The 21,728-nt window shown below is 37.5% G+C and overlaps 2 protein-coding genes across 8 annotated transcripts in view; both read right to left on the reverse strand.

The window, feature by feature from the left end:
- Positions 1-7,017, reverse strand: part of BDH2 (3-hydroxybutyrate dehydrogenase 2) — a 13,390-nt gene extending 6,373 nt beyond the window's left edge. The window contains exons 1-5 of one of the 4 annotated variants that reach the window (XM_037380364.1): positions 6,930-6,944; positions 5,031-5,138; positions 4,841-4,921; positions 3,284-3,362; positions 116-212 (exon numbers count right to left, since the gene is read on the reverse strand). In XM_037380364.1, coding sequence (XP_037236261.1) covers positions 116-212; positions 3,284-3,362; positions 4,841-4,921; positions 5,031-5,039 — 266 coding nt within the window. In that variant the 5' untranslated portion in view covers positions 5,040-5,138; positions 6,930-6,944. Of the gene's footprint in view, positions 1-115; positions 213-3,283; positions 3,363-4,840; positions 4,949-5,030; positions 6,908-6,929 lie in introns of those variants that run through there. The other 3 variants (XM_037380373.1, XM_037380381.1, XM_037380389.1) reach the window with 3 other exon arrangements.
- A 1,408-nt stretch (positions 7,018-8,425) lies between these two features.
- The window catches only part of CENPE (centromere protein E), a 38,226-nt gene continuing 24,923 nt past the window's right edge, over positions 8,426-21,728 (reverse strand). For all 4 annotated transcript variants that reach the window (XM_037380431.1, XM_037380439.1, XM_037380422.1 and 1 more), the window contains 13 exons: positions 20,715-20,852; positions 19,660-19,860; positions 19,432-19,578; positions 17,772-17,984; positions 16,356-16,565; positions 15,625-15,834; positions 13,934-14,155; positions 13,079-13,282; positions 12,423-12,535; positions 11,820-11,917; positions 11,089-11,251; positions 10,455-10,693; positions 8,426-9,565 (listed from right to left, as the gene is read on the reverse strand). In XM_037380431.1, the coding sequence (XP_037236328.1) occupies positions 9,468-9,565; positions 10,455-10,693; positions 11,089-11,251; positions 11,820-11,917; positions 12,423-12,535; positions 13,079-13,282; positions 13,934-14,155; positions 15,625-15,834; positions 16,356-16,565; positions 17,772-17,984; positions 19,432-19,578; positions 19,660-19,860; positions 20,715-20,852 (2,256 nt within the window). In that variant the 3' untranslated portion in view covers positions 8,426-9,467. The remainder of the gene's footprint in view (positions 9,566-10,454; positions 10,694-11,088; positions 11,252-11,819; positions 11,918-12,422; positions 12,536-13,078; positions 13,283-13,933; positions 14,156-15,624; positions 15,835-16,355; positions 16,566-17,771; positions 17,985-19,431; positions 19,579-19,659; positions 19,861-20,714; positions 20,853-21,728) is intronic.

Raw genomic sequence — 21,728 nt, forward strand, 5'->3', positions numbered from 1 at the left:
AAGGTATAAACTGTATTAAAACAATAGAAATAAAGTGCGTTTAAATAATAAAGAAAGTATTTCTGGAGAATAGGGAAAACTGGAGAAATAGTAGGATCAAATGGAAGCTAGTTACCCTGCAATGTTACAGAGAACATCAATCTTTTCAATCTCCTTGGCCAGATTTTCTATCTGCTCCTTTTTGGTAACATCCAGAACTCTTATTTGAATGCCTAGAAGAACAAGGTATTTGCACTGGTTTTAGCAAAGGATCAACAGTTTACTTTTCTGAAGTGCTGAGGATTGCATCTACAATTCAAGTCAGCAGCTCGCCAGAAACAGTCCCCTCAGTGGTGCACCAAGACATAGAGACTCGTGAGTGAGAGCTGCACTTAATCATTAAGTTAGTGCAATGGTTAAATTGGGACAGCAATGGACAGCGTGTCATGCTATTTAAATTTTCAGAAGGGAATTAAAAGAAGATCAACTGATTTGTTTGTCATACAGCATCACACAAGCAAATGAGCTAATGTATTTTACCATAAAAATGTTTCCAATAAATTTGAATTCCACTATACTCTTGAACTGAGGAAATACAGAACCTGTATAATCATAACAAGATTTCATGCGCATTATTACAGAATAATAATTGGAACTATTTACGTGTCACACACTTGCAGTCATATTGCATGCCATCTATGCATGTATATTTGAAGACATTATGAATCAGCTTTATATCATCTAATTATTGAGGAAAATAATTTTGCATAAACCATTAACTTCTATTACTTGGAATAGTATCATGTCAATTATTTAATTGCAAAAACATAAGCATCGTATTCATAGACTTGTTTATGATCAGAAGGAGCCTTGGAATCTTACTGCTTTTCACTGTCTACTTATTTCAGCCTCTGACAGCTGTGGCTGTGCCTGTGCCATACTTTCAAGACAGACACTGATAAAAAAAATAATCCTTCTGTTCTCCGGAAGACTGAGATAGTTTCTGCAAAACAAGTTCAGGCACAAATCTTCAAAACACTTCTCGATAGAATCAGCGCCTCTTAACAGAACTGCTTTAAGGCCAACCAGAGCAGTGCTATCCCTGGGACAGACAAGAAGAGAGCAAAGTAAAAGAACTGCACTTCCAGGTGAGCTGTAGTATGATATGATATAATCTACATGTTTTTTTACCTCAATTTACTGAAGTAGCTTCTCTCAGCCATGGCAAGGCTGAATCCTCACTAGGGAATAGGCATACTTCATGCCACACTTTGCCTGCACCCTCAGTCCACACCGTGTGTAAAGACTGAGCTGTGCCCCCTTCTCAAATACATGAGATTTTCATCCAAAGGAAGCCTGGATTAGTGGAAGAGGAGTCAGGGTATACTCCAATAATTTTCTTAGTGGGTACAATTAGGCTCCCAGGGGACGAAGACTTGCTGCTGATCACCCTTTTGCATATCCTACATCTAGGATGAAGAGACATCTAGCACAGATCACATGTGTGCCCCAAAACATAGTTTGTTCGGTTTTTTTTACAGTTTAGTCATGTGCAACTGGTGACACACAGGCTAATGAAGGTCTGCAACTACCTGCTGAGAAACTGTAAAGGAGATGGAGCAGACTTCTCAGAGGCCCACACTGGAAGGATGAAAAACAACAGAAAGAAGCTGGAACATGGGAAAGTGTCACTGAATATATTTGGGTTTTGTGGATTTGGGTGGGATTTCTTTGTTGTTTGTTTCACAGTTTTTATTTGTGGTGGGTTTTTTTTTTTTTGTTTGTTTGTTTGTTTTTAAATGTAATTCTTTTAAAACCATGAAGGCAATCACACTGGAACAGGGGCTGACAGAGGTTGTTGAGGAAGTTCTGTCCTTAGAGATGTTCAGAACTTGACTCACCACAGCCCTGAACGATCTGCTCTAACCAGAGCCGCTTTGAGCAGTAGGCAGGACTAAATGGCCTCCAGAGGTCTCATCTAGCACACCATACATGATTCTGAAATGCTGTAAAGCTGTCCATAAAGCATCTGAGTGATGTCTAAATTATGGGAGAATTTAATTTGAAATGTTTAAAAATCTGTTTCTTTTGAAGCCAAACTGACAATTCCATGAACAGGCTTTATATGCCTTAGTTAAATGATAGAGACACTTCTGAAGAGATTTGTGTATAACTATGCAATTAGACTACAGACTGGTGATTAACATCACCACTGGAATTACCTCTTCTGGATAAAATTCAAAAGACTACAATGTGCCAAGCCTTGATGAATTATGGCTTAACTAATCATATCAAAAGGATGGAAATGGCTCTGAGTATATGGAAAATTACGTCTTTCCTTGTGAGCATATTAGCTGAGGGGAAAAAAACTACACAGTTCAAGATGTAATACTTTCCTAAAGACCCTCAGAATGAACTTGGAAAGTCCTAAAGTTCTTAAGGAATTACAAAGGGATTGCCTGTGGTGAACTCCAGTCAGTAGAGACTGATTCACTATAAATGCTGTGCCACAGAAAAATTTGCATATTTGGCTGACACCCTATAATAGGAATTCATTAAATCCACTTCCTTCCGTCAAATTAATTTGGAAGCATTTTCAGTTGTAAAACATACCCAAGTCTTATTTATTAATTCAAGACTGAAAAAAAAAAATTAACATAACGTCCCATACTCGCATCAGCTATGACTAAGAAACAGAGCCATGCAAAACCTTCTCCTTGAAGTATGGTCCTGTGGTACCAGTGGGAAAGCAGCCTTCAGGCCTGCGCATTTGTACAAACAGAGTAGGCTTACTCCATGTTGGTGGAATTAGTTTCTGAAGACATACAAATTCTACTAGACAGCAATCTCTTTAACACATTCCTTATTAAGCACGGATCACGGAAATGCAAGGACTGAATCTACTTTTTGTGTAGCTGAATGTTAGCTCTTATGATCAGAGAAAAGCGTTCCATGCCTTTCAGAGTGGTATGTTTGACAGCCTAGAGATCCCAAAAGGTAACTGGAAATGGGTGCCATTCTGGGAAGCAGAAATCAACTGCTTCTGTGACACAGGAAACTCAAAAGTTATTCCACATGCTTGGACTATTACTCTATCCAATATACTGATGTTGCAGTAGTTTTCATGCTAAATATCTGCGGTTCCACACCACAGAATAAAGTAATGCCAACATCTAAAGAATCAGTCTGGATATTTTCCATTTCTTCTGGCCTTTTGAAGTTTGCCCTATCCTCAAATCCTATTTCAGCCAGTCTACAACAAAACTTGCAAGAGCTGACCTAATGCCTACTGTAGGTCACTTACCTGGATATTTCTCCAGTTCTTTCAGCTTAGACTCATTGATGTCTGTAGCAATGACTTCGGCTCCTTCTTTAGCAAAAGCCTGAAGAATACAAGAGAAGCAGTTTAGATATTCTAGATCTTACCAGAAATAAAATCTTATTTTCTTCTAGTTTCCTTTTTGGCTTGAAATAAAAACCTGAAGGCAGCTGATCTCTCACTTTTCATTCTGGGCATGTCAAGGAGTAATGGACATCAGTTGCCACACATCCCGGGGACAGCTAACTAACTATATGTGATATAAAGAAAAAGGTCCTAAATCTGTCTTAAGTAAGGAATCCACAAATAAAGTATAAGAACAGTAACCAGAGTAAGACAACCGGTATTATTATTGCCCTTAATAGCTGCACATGCACTAGCACATAGCGCTGGAATTGTCTGTACTGCAGGATTTAAATGAAGTTATGGGATTTGACAGGTAAAGGCATGAGGAATGACGGTATAAAAACTTAACAAAAATCTTTTGTGTCCAAATAATTGGACTAATGTTAAGAGAAGCACAGATTTTCTTTAGTATTTAGAGATATTCCTGCATTCTTGATGCTCACCTCTACATTGCAATTACTGATAAATCAACAGGTACACTACCAAAGTAACCTCTGTGTCAAAAGTATTCTGACATCTCAGACTGCAGCCCCTAATCTTCAACATAAGTTCCCCAAGTGCAGCTTAAAAGGATAGTGGCATTAAACATGCCAGCCTTCTGTGGCTTGCTGAATATTTACAAAGTGAAATTATCAGGAAAATTACCTGCTTCTTGGACTAAGTGTTTTAATGTAAATGCCAAGATCAGCAGACTTCTGCATTCTTAACTGCATGCATGAGAAACTAACTAGTCTGGCAAAAATCCTACTTACAGGAGCTTTTCCTGGCTTGCTGATTACCTTACAGAGGTACTAAGATAACTCTGCTAGTGTCTCTATCTGCTACGGGAGTAGGAAGTAGCAGGGGAAGAACTGGTCAAAAGGAATTGAAAAGTAACCAGAACATTAATACATATGTTGAATTCTGTTTAACAGTAACATTTGTAAAGGATTTCTCACAGTTGCTCATTGTGAACAATACTGTAGCTGTGCTGTGAGTATCACGTAGACTTAGTTAGGCCAACTATTAACATAGGTAAAATATCTTGGCTTTACTGTAGGGGATTATTGCAGTATTGAGCCTTGTAACAGGGAAATATTGCCTTACCTCCTCATCTTCTCTCAGAAAAAAGTAGCAGAAAGATTAAAGGTACAGACAGTACCAACCATATATTGTTGGAAAAGCAGTTGCAGCCATTCTCAGATCTTGCTCTTATCCCTGTCTAACGACACCTCTCAGAGCTGAAGGCTTTTAGAAATTCCATCAGCACAAAGCACACATGAGGCAGTATAGCGACTGTATTATTCCTTGATTTTTTTCAGTGGGTAGTTCTGGCTTCATCTATGGTTAATTAGAAAGCCTGCTTGCTGCAGATGTCATTGGACAAGCTAACTTTAGAGACCTAGCTTCGGTACAGGAAAACATTTTCCAACTTACTATAGCAGCTGCTCGCCCGATCCCCTGTGCTGCTGCAGACAGTAGTATGATTTTCCCATCAAGCCGGCCCATACTGCTAACCTGTGCAGGCAGAAAATGTCACAGAATCTTTAACAAAAAGGTGAGTCAACAGCTCTCCCTGGGAATCAGATGCAAATGCATTCCAAAACCAAGACATGATTCAGAGTGCCTCTGCCATCAAATCACATCACAGGTTGTCCTGTTCGGCTGCAGTGTGACCTTGAGTCAGCCAGGGTTCTGGGAGGGTGGACTGCCTCCAACTTTTTTTTGTACGGACCTCAAAAAGGTCAAGAAGCTTGTGAGTTCAAAAGTCAAGATTTACTGTAACAGAAATGGGACTTAATTTCCCTTGAAAAGAAAGAAGTCGAGATGAAACATAAGTACAATAGCTCGTGATCTAGTGTTTCCACCGTCCATTGTGTTCTTCAAAAGCAGGTCTGTCTTCTGTTCCCCTCAAACTACAAACGCATCAACTTTCTAGGTTGCAATAAATCCCACACAATAGCCTGGCCTTGGTGTCTGCTGTGACCTGTCTTCGAACCTTCCAGCACAGCAGATTCCCTGCTCCAACAAGGCAGGGGGTACAGGGGAACAAAGCTCTGTCCTGTCACACCTCTCACGTTGCTTGCTCGCAGGGGACTATGAGCATGCTTGGGTCCAGCAGTAGGGAACCTCTGGGAGGTTGCACCTTACTCAGTGTGTAGCAGTTGAAAAGCAAAATGTAGCCCAAGCACACACTTCAAGGCCGAATTGTGTTTAAGGAAATACAGCATACAAAAGTTGCAAACAAGTAACAGCAAGTAACCACCTCTCACTCCTATGGATTTTTTGTTATTTAATGAGTAAACTACTTAACAGGATGTTTCAAGGAACTGCCTAAAAAAGGTCAGGTCACTGTGTTCCAGTCAGATGCAACATCTGGTGTGCATTAACTCTGTTCCCAATAAGCAAAGCTTTCTGCACTTTAATAATCCAGAACAAAATTTGTTTCTGTAGCTATGAGCATATAAAGGTGTCCTGAGAACCTAAAGTTTTTAAATACACACATGAATCCAACGTATTGAGTGCTGCAACTGAGAAGTTAAGATGCCATAATCTCCCCTAGGTTAGCAGATGATGCTATCATCTAGAGATGCTCAAATCGATGCTGTGACTCAGATTACCAAGTCAAATTGAGTATCCTACTTCTTAAAGCAGATTAATTTCTCTGATTTTGACCAGAAGTCCTGATTGTTTTCCCAGCAGCTTTTCTTGACAAAAGTGCTAGCAAAACTAGTGCTTCCCCAAAGAAAACAGGTTCAGCAAATCAGACTTCTCATATTTTAACTGAAAAAATATTTTTGTTCTAATATAAAAAACATTCTATCTTTTGATTTAAAGTCAGACTGAGTTGCAGACTGTTTCAAGACACTGAAATGTCTCACTGTAGGTTTCCTCTCATAACCGGGACATGCGTGCACACAAAGAAAGAAACAAAGCACAAAAGGACAGTTTAAGCAAACAATAACAGAGATGCACCTTTCTAATTAGGTTAAGCCACGATATCTTAAGATTGCTTTTCACATTGGCTAGTAAAATGAAGACATCTCTTTGAACGCCTCTGATAGTAGGATATATAAGGTTATACGAGATTAGGCCTGTCTTAGCATAACCTTTTTTGCATTGACAGCTGAAAAATACCAAGTTAAGCGAGCAAAATGAGATTACACACTCCCACCCACCCACAAAACTAGGTTGCACTCTCTAACATGCCAGGCTTTCCAAAAGGCTGCTACTCAAACACAAAAATCTGGGAAAGGACTTGCTACAATTAATAGAACCTGAGTAACTTAGCAACGAGCTCAAATGCTCCCTCAAGGCAGAAGTAGCTTTTTCTTATCCTTTGTTAGCCCGTACATCTTTTCAGTGGGGAAAAAACCCCAACCCAAACCTGATCAGTTCAAGTACTTCCCCAAATCACGTTAACACTTTGGAAGCAAAATGCACTGTAAGTATATTTTCAATGTAACAATCAGTTTTTATGATCATTAGCCACACCGATTCTATGAAGCATTTGATAGTCACTCACCAAGAGACCTCAAACAGCTTGTTTATTTACTGACCTTCGTACAAAAGGAAGTTGTAGACTTACTTTTTTTTTTTTGCTGTGCTTCTTGGGATTTGTAGTCTAACTGGTAAGTTTCTCTAGAGGAACTTAACTTCCTGTTGGAACATTGAGATGCTGCCATCTAGTGAAATTCAAGATATTTAAAGTGCGATTGTCGTCTTGCACAGGAAAGGACAAAAAGTATCACCATATTAGCTGTCCATTTTCCAAGGAATTCAAGAAATCAACAGGATTCCCACCAAAGAGGGCCACAAATCTATTTCCCCCAAGCATTCTCATTTTAGCAACATAAACTATCAAATTCCAAACTAGGGCAATACTTGCATGATGAATTTTGTTCATTTGTTGTTGTTTGGTTTTTTTTTTTGTTAAACTGGTGATTTACTGATTTATTTTTGTTTCCAGTGGTTTATATGACATTTATGGAGGCAGAGTTAATATCAGTCTGGAAAATTCGAAACAAACTAATTTAGTCATAAGCTCACACCAGACCTAAAGCTACCCTGACAGCATTCTCAAAGAAGTTTGAGTCCTGACAGTTGGGTACAGTTTCCTCAGAAAAGCCACTCCTGTGGGTAAACAGGACACACGTATACAAAGTTCAGTAATATTAAAGTTAGAAAACTATCACAATTCAGCAGAAAGATGATTAAGTCTTTGTAAATCAGGCCCCCAGTCAACAAAACCTTTAACTAGGTTTTCTAAAATCATTTATCCTTCTGTTCCCTAGCCTTCTGCCTACTAAATTCAGACAACAGGTTCCTGCTTTTCAGCTCAGTCACCAGCTTTGGACATTTTTCTAGAAATATTCCAAGCAAGCAATAATTAACAAAAACCCAAACCTTGAAACTGTATGTAGAAGAGGTAGATCTATAACATACAGCTTGTTTCCTGTCTCTGGAAGAAAAGGGCTAGCAGAATTCATTTATTAGAACACCAAAGTGGAGGGAATGAAAAAAAGCTGGTAGCCAAAGAAAATACCTTTCAATCATGGTGGGAAATTGAAAAAACCCCGAAAACAGAAAATAATGCTACCCAACCAACACAAAACCACCCACCACACAAACACCGATACTTTGCACTTATCACTGTCATGAAACAAATTGCTTCTCCACATCTATGGCTGTAGTAGGAAAGGAGACATTGCAGTGCTGAACTCAGTAATGGTATTGAGAACCTTTATATCTTTGGCTAGCAATATCTTTATAAAGCTTCCCAAAATACATTCCAAGTCAAAGATTCAGAGATAATGATGCTTTTGATGCAGGTATCTTTCTTAGGTAGGACCTTCTTATCTCATGATGATTTCATTCTTAACAGAGTTGATCTTGGGCTTTGAGTGCCAAATTCCTATCTAGTTGGCAGCAGAGGGCATGTGGGGAGGAATGGGAGGAGGATCTCTTTTGGACTTCAGCATTTCCTAACAGAGAAAGACTCAGAATTAAACAAAACACCAGTGACAGACTTGTGCACAATGTAATTATTGCAGAAAGTTATAGAGGACACAGCAGCAGAATAATGATGCAAGTGGTGGCACTACTATAAAAGATAGCTTGTTAAGATTTAACATTGTCATCTACACCTTTAGATCATTAACAAGTGACTAGCAAAGATATTTTTAAATACTTAACACATTAAAGTTTATTGTCAAAACAAACAAAATGTAGGTTGCGTACACAATGCAGATAATCAGGCTAGTAAAATAGTCCATCTTGCAACCCTAATAATTCAGTTTATTTTCCATTCACTAGAGTAGTGGAAAAATGTCAGGTCCATCTTCACTATTAAAAAAAAAAAAATTCAACACCCAACTTCAGACCAGAGCTAGAAGTATATTGGAAGATTATGCAAAAGACAAAGCTACTCTTGGTAACATAATTGGCTGAGCTGCAGGAATATTGTAAGGAGTTTAAGAGGAACTCTTGATTACGTGCCCTATAAACAGAAACTTAGTAACTTTATTTGCAATGTCCAGACAGAGGTTAAAATTGTGGGAAAGTGCAGTTTGTGGACTTAGAGAAAGCATGGTATAAAAACCACATACTGAGGAACAAAAAGTATAGTTCTTTCCAACTCAACAGCACTCTGAAGGTACAAATATCAACCACCCAGAAGATGGCTGGTTTACGAATGACAGAATGAAAAGTTTAAGGGTGAGAAGTTTCTTAGATTGGTTTGTGATCCATTCCTGTTTCCATATTATTTTTTTCTTCAATACATTGGCTTTTCTTCCTTTGCCATACAAAAAAAAGGCCCCAAACTAGAACATCATCAGATCAACAGGTTGTGGGCAACATGAATCCTGCTCCATTCTTGTTCTTGAATTCCAGCTTTTCCAGTTGTGGGAAGTAGCAAATCCAAGATAGCAATGGATTTGCATGCCACCAGAGCTCTTACCACAATTTGTGGAAGAGGCTGACAGCTTTTGACCTGAAGCTATTATCTTTCACATATGCAGATTCTTTAGTAACGGCAAAGGCAGCTTACAACAGAACACCTTTATTGGGTGACGCAGTCAGAGGCTTTATCATTCTCTGAAGTTCCAAACCAGTGCTTAAGGTGTTCTTCTGTGGGTTCTATTTCTGCAGGTAGCATACCTATACAGAAGACAAGAACATTAAAGTAACACTTAAAACTATCCCAGTTAGACAAGCAGTAGGAATATAGCAATTTAATCTTGAATAGTGTTTTAAATATGAACTATCAAAGCTTGCCTCTGGGAGCTTTGTGTTGTGAGGAAGTCTGTACTATTTCCAAGTTGGCCATCACAAGAAACAGCAGAGTCATATTTTTCTGGAAGTTTGCCATTAGTACCTTGAAAACTGGTTAACTGTGTCTGCTGGGGTCTTCTGAAAGTTTTTAGGAGCAAGTATAATAATGAGGGTAGTAGCGTTAACATGCTAGTGTAGATCACTAGAAGACTTCCCCAGAAGTCACCGGGCCAGATATAACAAATCCCGAGTAGGGCTGAGGAACAGAAGTTATCAAAACAGCTGCTAAAGCAGCTGGAGCCAGGTAGACTGGCAGATTTAACATCAAAGTCTCAAGTCTACTATCTCCAAGAAGTTTAGAAGAAAGTTAACCAGCAATTAACTGAATAGTTTTGCCAGAAGTTTGTGCTTAACCAAATGTCAAATTAAAAAGCAAAACATTTTAGGGAATCAGTTATCTAGGGAGAATATTCTCCCAATTCACCCTTTATAGTCAGCCATCAACTCTTCCACTGCAGCAAAAGAAAATTTTGTATAATCTTCAGGGGGTGAAGGATTCATTTATGTATTTAGGTTCTGTAGAGCATATATAAGCTACACAGCTCCAGCTGGTCGCCCTTTAACAGTCAGCTGACTAATCATTCAGGAAAACTGTTATCATGCAAGTTTCTGGCCAGAATACAGAAAGTGCAGAGCATTTACCTTCAACTCACAGGCTACCCCTTATATCACGCCTCTCCAGGTCTTTATAGCACGGTACCACTGTGTTACGTACCCAAGCTGGAATTATCGAAGAAATTTGTCTGTGGTAGAGGTTTTGACGTGTCCTGAATCACAGTTTGAGAAATAGTTTCCTTGAAGGGTGAAGGTATTTGCTCTTTAAGAGAATATGACACTGCCTTTTTTGGAGACCTTGGTACTGTCTCTCGAGTGGTTTCTCTTGAGGATCTTTCTTTCCATTTCAGTGCTCTTTCTTTCCATTTTCCAAGTTCCTCTTTCAGTTGAAGCTCATTACTGAAAAAAAAACCCAAACAAATCAACCCCAACCAAAACACCCCAGCATTTACTTAAGTAAATTTAAATTAATTCCTTTAAATAAGGAAAAATTCCTGAGAACAGAGAGCTCCTGCATCTTCAGGCAACTTACCACAGATACACAGATATGGGCTTGCATTGCCATATCTTCTTTCAGACACAATTTTTAGCTAAAATTCCTTCCACCGAACAATTTGAGTGTATCTTCTAGCATTTAAGAGAGCCTTATGAAAGCAATTTAAAGTTCAAAAGCCATAGAGATATATAGAGATTTTTTCACATATCCTAGATTACTCACTCCTACAGGTTTCCCAGAAAAACACACATGACATGCATAGTTAAATAGCAACAGTGTTGATCAGCTTTGTGCTTACCTTAGTAAAAGGTCATTTTGTTTCTTCAGGTGCAAGTTCTCTTTCTGTAGCTTGGCTTGTTCAGCTTTTAGAACAAGTATTTGTGTGCTCTGCACAATACCACTGCCACCACCACAAGTAAAGGGTATTTGGGATTGTTGAGAAGCTTCTTTTTCTGGCAGCACTAGAAGACAGTTTTATACAGCTGTGTCAATTATTTGGACAGTGCTTAAAACCAGGTCAATATAACTTTTAGCCTACACCTTCCTATGGTCTCACACATAAAGCCTCACTAGGTTGCAACTGTCATTACAACAGCTATTATTTTTTATACACAATGACACCTCCCAGTATTCACACTGCCAGGGAGATATTAAGAAACTTTAAATGTCGCAGTGAAGAATCTTTTAAGTTAAAGTAGTTATTATTTCAGGTATGCCATAATTATGGTTAGAACTAGCTACTCATATGTGAGGTCAGTTGAGGAAAAAGTGACAACTTGAGCTACTACAGCTGCAGCTTATCCTACCCACTGCAAACATGATTGGAGAAAAACTCAAGAACTGCTGCGATTCTAATGCAGCGTATGGACAGTAAAATGTTAGCAGCACATTTCATTTTCCAATGCACCCACAATCCTCCTCATACCCTTTGAGGTAAAAGGGCCTGCATCTCAATCTGGATTTTAACCATATAATCTTAAAACTGAATGTTTAACATGAAAGAGTCCCTCATCTTTATCTTGAATTTACCAGTAACATCTTGCTCTTTGTATGTTCTTCGAAGTTCTTCTTTTAGCTTTGTTAACTGTTGTTCTTGGTGTTCTGCAAGAGCTTTATAATTAGCAAGTCTATATGGGGCAGAAAAGGAGGAAGAAAAAAAAGTAATCCTCAGTTTAATTATTATTCCTGCAACTGTAAAGCTAGTTTATTTCCAAATGAGTTATCAAATACAAAACATAGCCGTTATACAGGTAAAACTACATAAACCTGGTTATCAGTCAGATTTTAGGTCAAGTGCAGAAAACCAAGAGTTGGACCAGAATTATTCTGTGTATCCCTTCTCTCCACTGAACTAGAAAGTTTTTTCAGTTACTGTTTTCCCCTCCCCTTCTTTTGTCAGAACTGTTACTTCATTTATGGCCGAACACAGACTGGCTGAAAAATTCTGATGGGTATGTAGGGAAGGAGTTTCATAATCAGAGATGCTTCTTCTTTACTGTCTCTGGAATCTAGCTATAATAAAAACCTAGGACACCTAAAGCTGAATGCTCACTTACTCTGTAGAAAAAAATCAAAGTAAAAGCTAAGAACTAAGTAGTGGAGTAATGTAACAAGGTTAAAATTTAAACTTACTTTGTATCAAAAAAGTTAGATTGTTTCATTCTTTCCATATCATATTTTACCAGTTGTGTTTTGAGACGATCAATTTCTGCTTTGTACAAATCAGCACCTTTATCTAGTTTTGCCTGAAAATAAAATATTTAGTATGAAGAAAGGCTTGTAACTTAGCAAGTTGCTTACTTTGTATCATTTACTATGATTATTAGATTTTTCAGGACAAGACTGGAAGCAGGAAGTTACTTCGTAGTAAGAATGCCCACATTACCAACTAGCACTATAGATAAGACTTAAACCAAGTATTACTATTACATGCAATCATATTTTAGCAAGTTTTGCTGGCTTGTTTGCCGATATAAATCTGGGAATTTTTAACTAGTATGCAAATATATTACACAAAAAGCTCATACTTCAGTTTCAAAATTTAAGATTTTTTTTAATGCTTCAGAAATACATCATGTACAAATGATAAACTTAGTTTCTAAATTTTGCCTTTGAAGGCTGCATTGGTAGAATGTGAAACTACATACTAAGCAGGTGAGTGTTTTACTCTAAGAATGCCATACAGAACAATAACTTGACTTTAAAGCCACGTTTCATCTACAGCTCTTCTCCAATATGCTTTCTCTCTCCTAGATAAAAGGAAAATGAGAAAAGTATTTTGCTCATACCTGAAGACTCTGATTCTCTTTTAAGGCAGTTCTGAGGCAGTTCTCCATCTCATTCAGTTTGGCTTGCAGATGGGTGAGCTCACTTGTTGCTGCTTTTGTTGTTACCTGTGCTTGTAACTCGTTTATCCTGTCATTTTTCTCTTTGACATTTTTTCCTACTTCACTTATTACATCTTCCAACTTCTGAATTTTTACTTCCATAGCCTATCGAGATATATCAATCAGTTAAAAGTAGTTATGCCAAGAGACAGTAACAAGTGCAGTAACAGCACATGGTTGTATTCCTAAACAAAAAGCCCAAACCACACAGAAAAAAAATCCAACACTACAGGCTCTATGGCAACTCTTGGTATCTACCTCACTGTTCTGTCACTTTTTAATATTCTGGAACACTCGAGTTGAAGAAGAAAAAAGTGCTTTGAACAAGGGTAACTGTGACATTAAAAAAACTGGGCAGAGAGAAAGAGAATCCTCAGTTCCTAGGATTAAAAACAGAATTCTTCTCTAGCTTCCAGTTTGACACTGTGAACACTGTATACCTAAAAGAAGCATCAGGAGTATCACACTTAAAATCAATACTTCAAAAACAAATGGGAATGTTTTACACTGATTCCTGAACTGACATCAATTTGTGTACAGAAAATAGGCAACTAAAATAGTCACATTGCAGGCAAGAGCTCAAACTTTCACATTGGGAATAAAGAAAAGCTACAAAAAAGAAGTGCACTCTAAGCCAATGTATGATGTGACACAGATTTACAGCTGCCATCAATCTTGATTTTCTTTTCAGTTTGAAGTACTCTCACTTAGAAAACAAGCATGAGAATAGTTTTCCTTAGAAACAAATACTGGTACCTTTTTATCTTGTTCTGCAGCCTTTAATTTGTTATGAAGCGTGTAGTTTTCTTCTTGTAATGCAAGACTGGCAGAGCCACCAGGGGCCAGTTGTTCTTTAAGAGTGTTCAGTTTCTGAAGCAACTCTTCACTTCTCTCTTTTCTCTGTTTTGATTCAACATCAGCATTTTTACAATAATTGCTAGTTCTGGCATCCAGCTCTGAAGAAAGCTGAAGGAGTATCTGAAAATAAGTAATGCCATACAGATTATTAAATAATTTTTGAGTGAGCTAGAAATAAGGTAAGTGAAGAAACAGAAAATATTTTGGCCTATGTTAATTTCACATTCTTGTTTCAGTTTCCCATTTGAAGATGCTTGCCATCAGAAGTAGAATCTTCTAGCACTCAGACTTGTTTTCATTTCCGGAAAAAGGGGAGGCAGTAACAGGCACAAGAGAAAATAACATATTGGAATTTAGCCAGTATTTCTGCATTAACTCAAACACACACTAACGTTACAGGAACAAAAAAGCTATATTGGGAAGACTTCTTGAATGTCAGTAACAGAGCAGATATTTGCAGAAGTTTAGTCAATGAATGCATTCTAGCAAAAAGTGAAACTGTTAGAGAAAACAAACAGGTTGGACTATTCTAGTAACCCATCTGCTTAACACTCCAAATAAAGAAAAACTTCACATTTGTCAGGAAGTGACAAGATTATACTGGATTTTTTTTTTTTTTTTTGCTTGTTTGGTAAAAGTTTTGATCCACATAATATGCCTGTCAGGGAATTCTTCCAAAAAGCCTGCCAACATTGCGAAATCCTGAAGCCAAGACTGACTGTTCACTCTACAGAAGAAACTTTTTCAAGCAGGCTAAACTTAACAGGATAGAACCGAGTTACAGCATTGGGGGAAGGAGGATTATGATATGAGCTCTTCATACTATTACTCCTTCTACTAGTATTGATATGAAGTGTGAACAGACCAGGAACTTCCAGGATACACTTGTTTGGAGGACCATTCCTAACAACTAATCAGAAGGTAGTTTATTCCCTCCCATGACCTGTTTTTTTGAGAAGTGTTCGATACATTTAATTGGAAAGATGAATGTCATGAAAATCTGTTTAAGATGCACTTAACCCTGTAAAACACTTGGCCTTTTTTCTGAAGAGAGCAAGAGATAAGAAGGTAAGAAAAAAGAACGGAAGGCTGAAGCACCTCTAGAATAACTTGACTTGTTGAAATTTGAAAAGGTGGGACAATATACATTACAATTAAGTTTTAAAAATGGCTAAAGTAGTTTTGAAGTTCTGACAAAGTTAGCTTGAAGAGAGTAATCTTGCGAGTATAAAGTTTGGAGAAAGTGATTGTTACGTAGCTTTGCTTGCAGAACTTAGCAGCCTGATACAATTTTGAACCTACAGTCTCCAGAATTTAGTCCAATATAAGTGCAAATAGACCCCACTCCTTTTATTGCCTAGAAAGTCTTTTACACAGCAAGTTTCCAAGTTTGGATACCTGAAGAAAGAAGCCTTTAGAAATCTTCTAAGTATTCCTACATCTCACAGTAAAGTAGGAATATAGTGAGTGCTGACAATAATGAATAATCCTCAAATAGCATTTTTTGCATGTATTGTTTTCCATCAGATTAGAGGCATTTACAGAGAGCTTACAGAAAATAACATTTCTAATTAAAGATTTAACTTTACCTTTACTTTAGGAGTCCAGAACTTAATGACTTGCAAAAGCCTTTCATTATCTTTCTCTAACTCTTCTTTAAGTTCCTCTGTGTCACAGTGAGTTCCTGAACAAGCTTTCCAGAACTGTGTTGTTTCTTTTCTAGCACTTTCTTCTTGCTGTAACTCTGCCTCTATGCAGTGAAGTTCAGTTTCCATTTCTGATAAGTCTTTGAGAATGTTCTTTAAAATGAGGTAGTTCAAGTTTAAAAATTTATTAACTATGTCAAAATATACATTTTGCCTTCTTAACTATCAGTATTTGCACAAAGGCTGTTTTAGTATCTAATTATCATATAAAAGGAATTTTGCTATACTGAAGTTATACCCTGCTGGGAAAATGAAAAGACAATCTACAATTCTGAGGCAGGTGGAAGGGGAAATGGGATCCCTGCCCACCCCACATTAGTAAAAGTTTCTGTTTTAAAAGTCATCTTGGTATCAGGTACATGTATTTTACAAGACAAACTAGTAAATAATATTCCCACTACTGTGTAACTAAATACTTCCAATTTGAGATACTTTATGAAACAGAACGTTCATATTACAGAATTAGTAGCTTAAAAAAATACAAATTCTCTCCCCTCCCCACCCCTTAAGGGAAGTCTTAACAGATAAAAGCAATGCCATTAGATTAGCACTACCATATTACCCCACGCCTTGAAATATGCAAGTCTTTGTCCGAAAATTGTTTCAAATACTACCTCTGCATCCAAATGCAAACTCTGCAACACTTCACTGATGTTTAACTCTTGAGAAGGTATTTCATTCTGGTTTAAATAAGTCTTCCCCAGATATTGAATTTGAGCTTGTAACTGATCCTGTTTTCTCTTTTCCTCAAGCAATTCCATTTTATACTTGTTAACAGTAGTATGATATTCTCTTCTCTTGGAGCAAACACGGCTGAACAGGAACTGTTGTAGAATGTAGGATGTACCAGTGAGTATACTTTAAAGCGGTATATCGCATCCAGCTAAAATTCCATATTTCATAGTTAAATCCATTTACTCTCCTAGTCCACAGGTGTCCCGAACAACTAAAAAACATGACTAAAAGTCAAGTTCACACGTGCTATATAGCAATGTCCTATAAGGCTTTTAGCTGGGTCAGCACTTGTAAAGTATGTCTGTTTTGTAGACTCCTAAAAAAGCGAAAAAGTCTAAAAGGCTCTGGACAACCTTTCATGAAACTAGACTTTGAAAAACAAAGTATTCTTTATTGTATTTATTTTCTTAGAGTTGTGAAAGGTGTAGATGATCTACAAGAATAATCTTTTAAGCTTTATTCTGGTAGAGATCACTACTTCGATCTTAAACATGTGTAATCACAGGAGTTAAGAGGCATCTACGGGGAAAAAAAAAAGAGGAAAAATATCAAACCTGAAAACCCGGTGTGAAGTTGAGATTAGTTTCTTTGGAATAGTTGTTAAAATTTTAGCTAATAATATAGACAACTGACTCAAGATTGTATCCAGTATTTCTGCATACTGGACATGAACCTCAGCCTCTCCCTGGGCCTGCCCCCACCCCCCAAACAAAAAAACCCTTAACATTCTATGGTAAACAAAGAAACAGAAAAAACTGTTTACTGTACTTCTGCGTATCGCAACATAAATTCTTTCTTGCCCTTAACTTTTTTCTGGTAATTTGAATCAGCTTCTCCACTGAACTACAAATTGGGAAAGGTCTGCAAGGCTATAGAAGTTCTCAAACTACCTGGATAATTTTGCAGAGTAAACATGCATCTCCAAGACATCTTGCATGTGTGTCTACCCCGCCCCCCCTGCTCAGTAAAATACGTATGTAGGGGTCCATAATTTCATTTATGGAGTACAGAAAGAAAATTTCTTTTCCCAATTAAAATGTTTTAAATATTAAAGAAATAATACTGTACAAAGCAGCTAAAGTATAGTAAAAAACTAAGGCTGACTAGCTTGAATGCTTCCAGTTTTCCAGGATTGTAAAGCATTTACTATCAACTTATTTTCCACAAGATACAGATTCACAAAAAACATCAAAGCTAGAGTATATAGAATCCTAATTTAATTCTGAGATCCTATTAAAAAAACCCAAACCAAAGCAATATGAAAATGCTGAATGTGTGGATGCTTATGTTGGTACCTTCAGTTTGTTCAGTAAACTCTGGAGATGACTGTTTATTTTCTCATTTTCAGCTTGAAGTCTTTTGACTCCTTTACTCTGTTCTGATGAAAGCCGAGTCAGTATCACAGCCATCAGTGCTTTCTGACTATCCAGCTCTTTCTTTAGATTAAGAGACACCGTAGAAAGACATTCATAGCTCTTCCCCATATTTGGGAATTTCTCAAGAAGCTCCTAAATGCAAGTGAAAGATTCATTCAGTTACAACAAGGAAAAAGAGTCATTAGCTGTAAACAGAAGTTTAAAATAAACCACTAAGACTCCCAGGACTAACCCCTGCAGTACGTATTGGTTTTACAACAGAAAAGTTAATAGGACTTCAGTTTTGACACCACAGGAATATGACAAAAACACTAAGCCAGGCACAACAGAAGAGGTTGTCTTAGTTTTCAGAAACATAATTTCACAATCTCAAATTATCATCATTATTTAGACCACTTGGCCACATTAAGACCCACAGAGATCAGGCCCCAAATTAAGTTGTTGCCTGTTCACAAGTTTGCCACCTGGGCTGCTCTCAGGATGGGCTCCCGAGTTGATCTAGTTGATCCTTTGTGGAAAGAAAAGGATCATAAAATTGTTTTTAGCACTCTGCCGTATAAAGGGAGACATGATCAAGCAGTGAGCAGGCTGCAAAATGCAACAGGTTTCAAGGCATGCCCAGTAAACTGCAACTCAAGCATCACATACGAAGCTAGGTTATACATTTTCAAGTAATATCAAACTTCCTAGGGATACTACCTCCATCTTTGGTTCTTAGTTGAAAGAAACAGGATTCATCAGTTTAACTCTTCACCCTACAGTAAACACTGGAACATAAGCCCTGTGTCCAACAGGAGCAAGAGAAAAATCGCACAAGAAAGAGGCGGACAAGTTATTACAAGTCAGAAGGGGGAGAGCACCATTAAAAGGCATCAGCCAGTGTTTGCTTCCTTCATTGTTAGCTCTCTGCTGCTGACGTAGGGTATAAAGGCAGTATGAATGGAGAAAGCTCCACAGAACTGATTTCTGCAAAATTCAGTCCTTTGAAGCAGCACTCAAGGCTTCTCTAGAACACAGAATGATGCCTGAACCTGCTGCACAGGCACACAGACTGCACTACAATGGTAGTCTTTGAAGCGTTTCATACATATTCATAAATCCTGGTTTATTTTGGCTTTCAACAGGTTAGTAGTATTTCTCAGATCTGTAAAAAAGTATACTCAGGATAGTCAACAAAAGCTCTGAGGAATGACAGAAGCTTCCTATTTTGAAGGGAACAGCTATTAGTGAGATTAAATTTATTTAAAACAGATTTATCTTTGATGAGGGGTAATGGAAGGGAGAATTCGAGGGGATTTTGCAATAACAAAATGAAGTGCTTTGCTTGACTAGTTATTTTCATTGGGGTGGCTGGACAGTAATGAATTCGAGTGAGATGTCTCTGAGAAGTTCAGTTTAACCTTCTCAAAACAAGATACACAGTCGCTGAACAGCAAATGAACCGATCCTGTGATTTCCAGCACAACAAGATATGCAAGCAGTTTTTATATATTATACAGAGAAACAAGGTTTATGCTCCAGAACAAGTAGTATTAAGGTTTTACATGCATCCTTAAAATAAGGAGAGAAGTTCGTTCACCTGAATTTTCAAGGTTTTTTCCTTCAGGCTGTCATCAACCACCTGCTCTGCATTATCCAGTGGGTTCACCTGAATGGACTGATCATTCAGGTTTCTCTGCTTCAGCTGGCCTAGAGCACATTCCAGTTTTGCATTTGTTTCAACACACTAAAATAAAAGCATGCATATTAAGTACCATTCAAGAAAAGAAGTTATTCATAACTTCAGTAAGCAAGTTGCAACACCAACCATCTCAGAACTTTTTTGCAATTCTGTCTTGAGCTGGTCCCGCTCAGTCCTGACATTCTGGAGAAGTTTTTGTAGCTCATCTTTTTCTTGCTGAATTGATGAGATTTGTTCTTTAAGTTGGAAAGAATGACTAGTTCTTTCAGCCAATAACCGGTCTCTTTCACATGATATGCTATTTAGCATCTCAGTTAACTGTTGAATCTGTAATAAATAGCAGGGAAAAAACCAAGACATATGATACAAAGTACTCTAATCATTGTGCCAAATGCAAAGAACACAATTTCCAGTAACTCTAAAATTCACACTAACAGCAAGAGAAGCTAAAATAATTTTAGTGCTCTTATCACTTTGAAAAAAAAATTGAAAGAAGAGGAATAGCATGACACCCAGAGAAATCTACTTCAGTCAATTCTAGTCTTCAGTAAAGTGAGAGGAAATAAAACAAGACAGTCAACCTATGCCCACATCACAAGGAAGTGAAAAGAAACAGAAGATTAGCATAAGAAACAGGCAATGGAATTATCTTTATATCTGCTCTAGCAAATAGAACAGTAACATATTCGCTCATCTGAAGCAAACTTCAGTCTACAAACGAAGATTTTGATAGGTGAAAAGTGAAGACATGGAAACTGCAAAAAGAATGAGTTTGCAAGAGCTAAGGGCAAGACTTTGAGTAACAGATACAGTTTGCAAGTGGGCAAAGCACCAAGGATTCCAAACACACTTGGGTTCATGCAGTGCTTTTTAGAGTCTGAGTAGATACACATGCAATTACTGAGTATTATATTAAGCCCACACACATTGGATAAATTGGTGTCCATTCTAATGGACCAACCAACCCAAATGGCCCTGAGCCTGAGACTAGTTGAAGATGCTTTTCCTAAACATCACTGAAGAAACATGTACAAAATCCTTTGCTAAACAAGTAAGAACATGGGCAACCATAAAAAAATGATGCTCTGAATTACAAGTAGGATTTGTCTTGAGCAAAACTTTAGTGCATCAGTGATAAAACATCAGAAGACAAAATAGCTACTAAAACCAAAACTCCTCACCTTGTTTGTTAGGCTGTCCTCCAAAGTCTCTGACCACCTCTGAGCCTTTAACAAACATTCTTCCCTTTCTTCAGCTTTGATCTTCTCATTGCTGAGGAGTTCTTGTTGCCACTTCAATTCCTTTTCTGTTTCAAGAATCTTGAGTAAAAATAGAGCAACAAATATAAAATTGAGATTGAAATAGCACGTGAAGCTACCTCTCACACACCAGGCCATTCAGTATTTCATAAGAGTCAAAATATTTAGCACAAAAAAACCCATTTAGTTTGAGTGCAAGAAATTAAGTTTTGTCTCTGAAAGTCTCTCCTTTCACTAAGCAACGCCTGCCAGCTTGCATACTGATAAATCCTTAGTAATGTAAAACATTTGCACCTTTTGTGCAATTCCTGTTTACACAGATAAGTAACTAAGTAGGTATGTTATTTGAGTAGGGTTCACATTAAGAAATTACTTGATTTTACAAGGAGAACGGTTGTCAGAATGCTGTTGATTTACTTTGGTAACTTACTAGAACTAGCCTTTCACTAAGCCTCTGAATTTCTATTGAAGTTGAAATTTTACAGCCAGACAATTGATATTCAAGAAAACAGGTGAATTGAAAGATATTGGTAGCAAGACTAAGAAAATTCTCCTCCCACCAAAGATTTGAATCAAACTAGAGATATTTGAAATGATTACTCAATATCTGAACAAGGACTGCTGCTTAATGGACACCACCCAACTTACTTGTCTTTGCTGTTGTAAAGATATGCCTTACCCAGAAGAGAAATCTAAGTGTTAGGACCTGTCAGCTTTAGTTTCAAAACTTTGGAGCTCAACTATAAAACATACCAATTTATCAAATTCATTAAAAATTCTTAAGTGTTTTGGTAATGAAACCCACGTATTTTCTGGTTCCTCATTTATTCTTAAATACAGCATCCACAGATAACATTTTTGAAAGAATTTACATCCATTTTTTAAATACCATTCCACAAGACAGAAGTTAAAGCATGCCAATATTCTTCAGTCTGA

This window comes from Falco rusticolus, chromosome 1 (genome assembly GCF_015220075.1).
Source record: "Falco rusticolus isolate bFalRus1 chromosome 1, bFalRus1.pri, whole genome shotgun sequence".
In the NCBI taxonomy this organism is placed as follows: domain Eukaryota; kingdom Metazoa; phylum Chordata; class Aves; order Falconiformes; family Falconidae; genus Falco; species Falco rusticolus.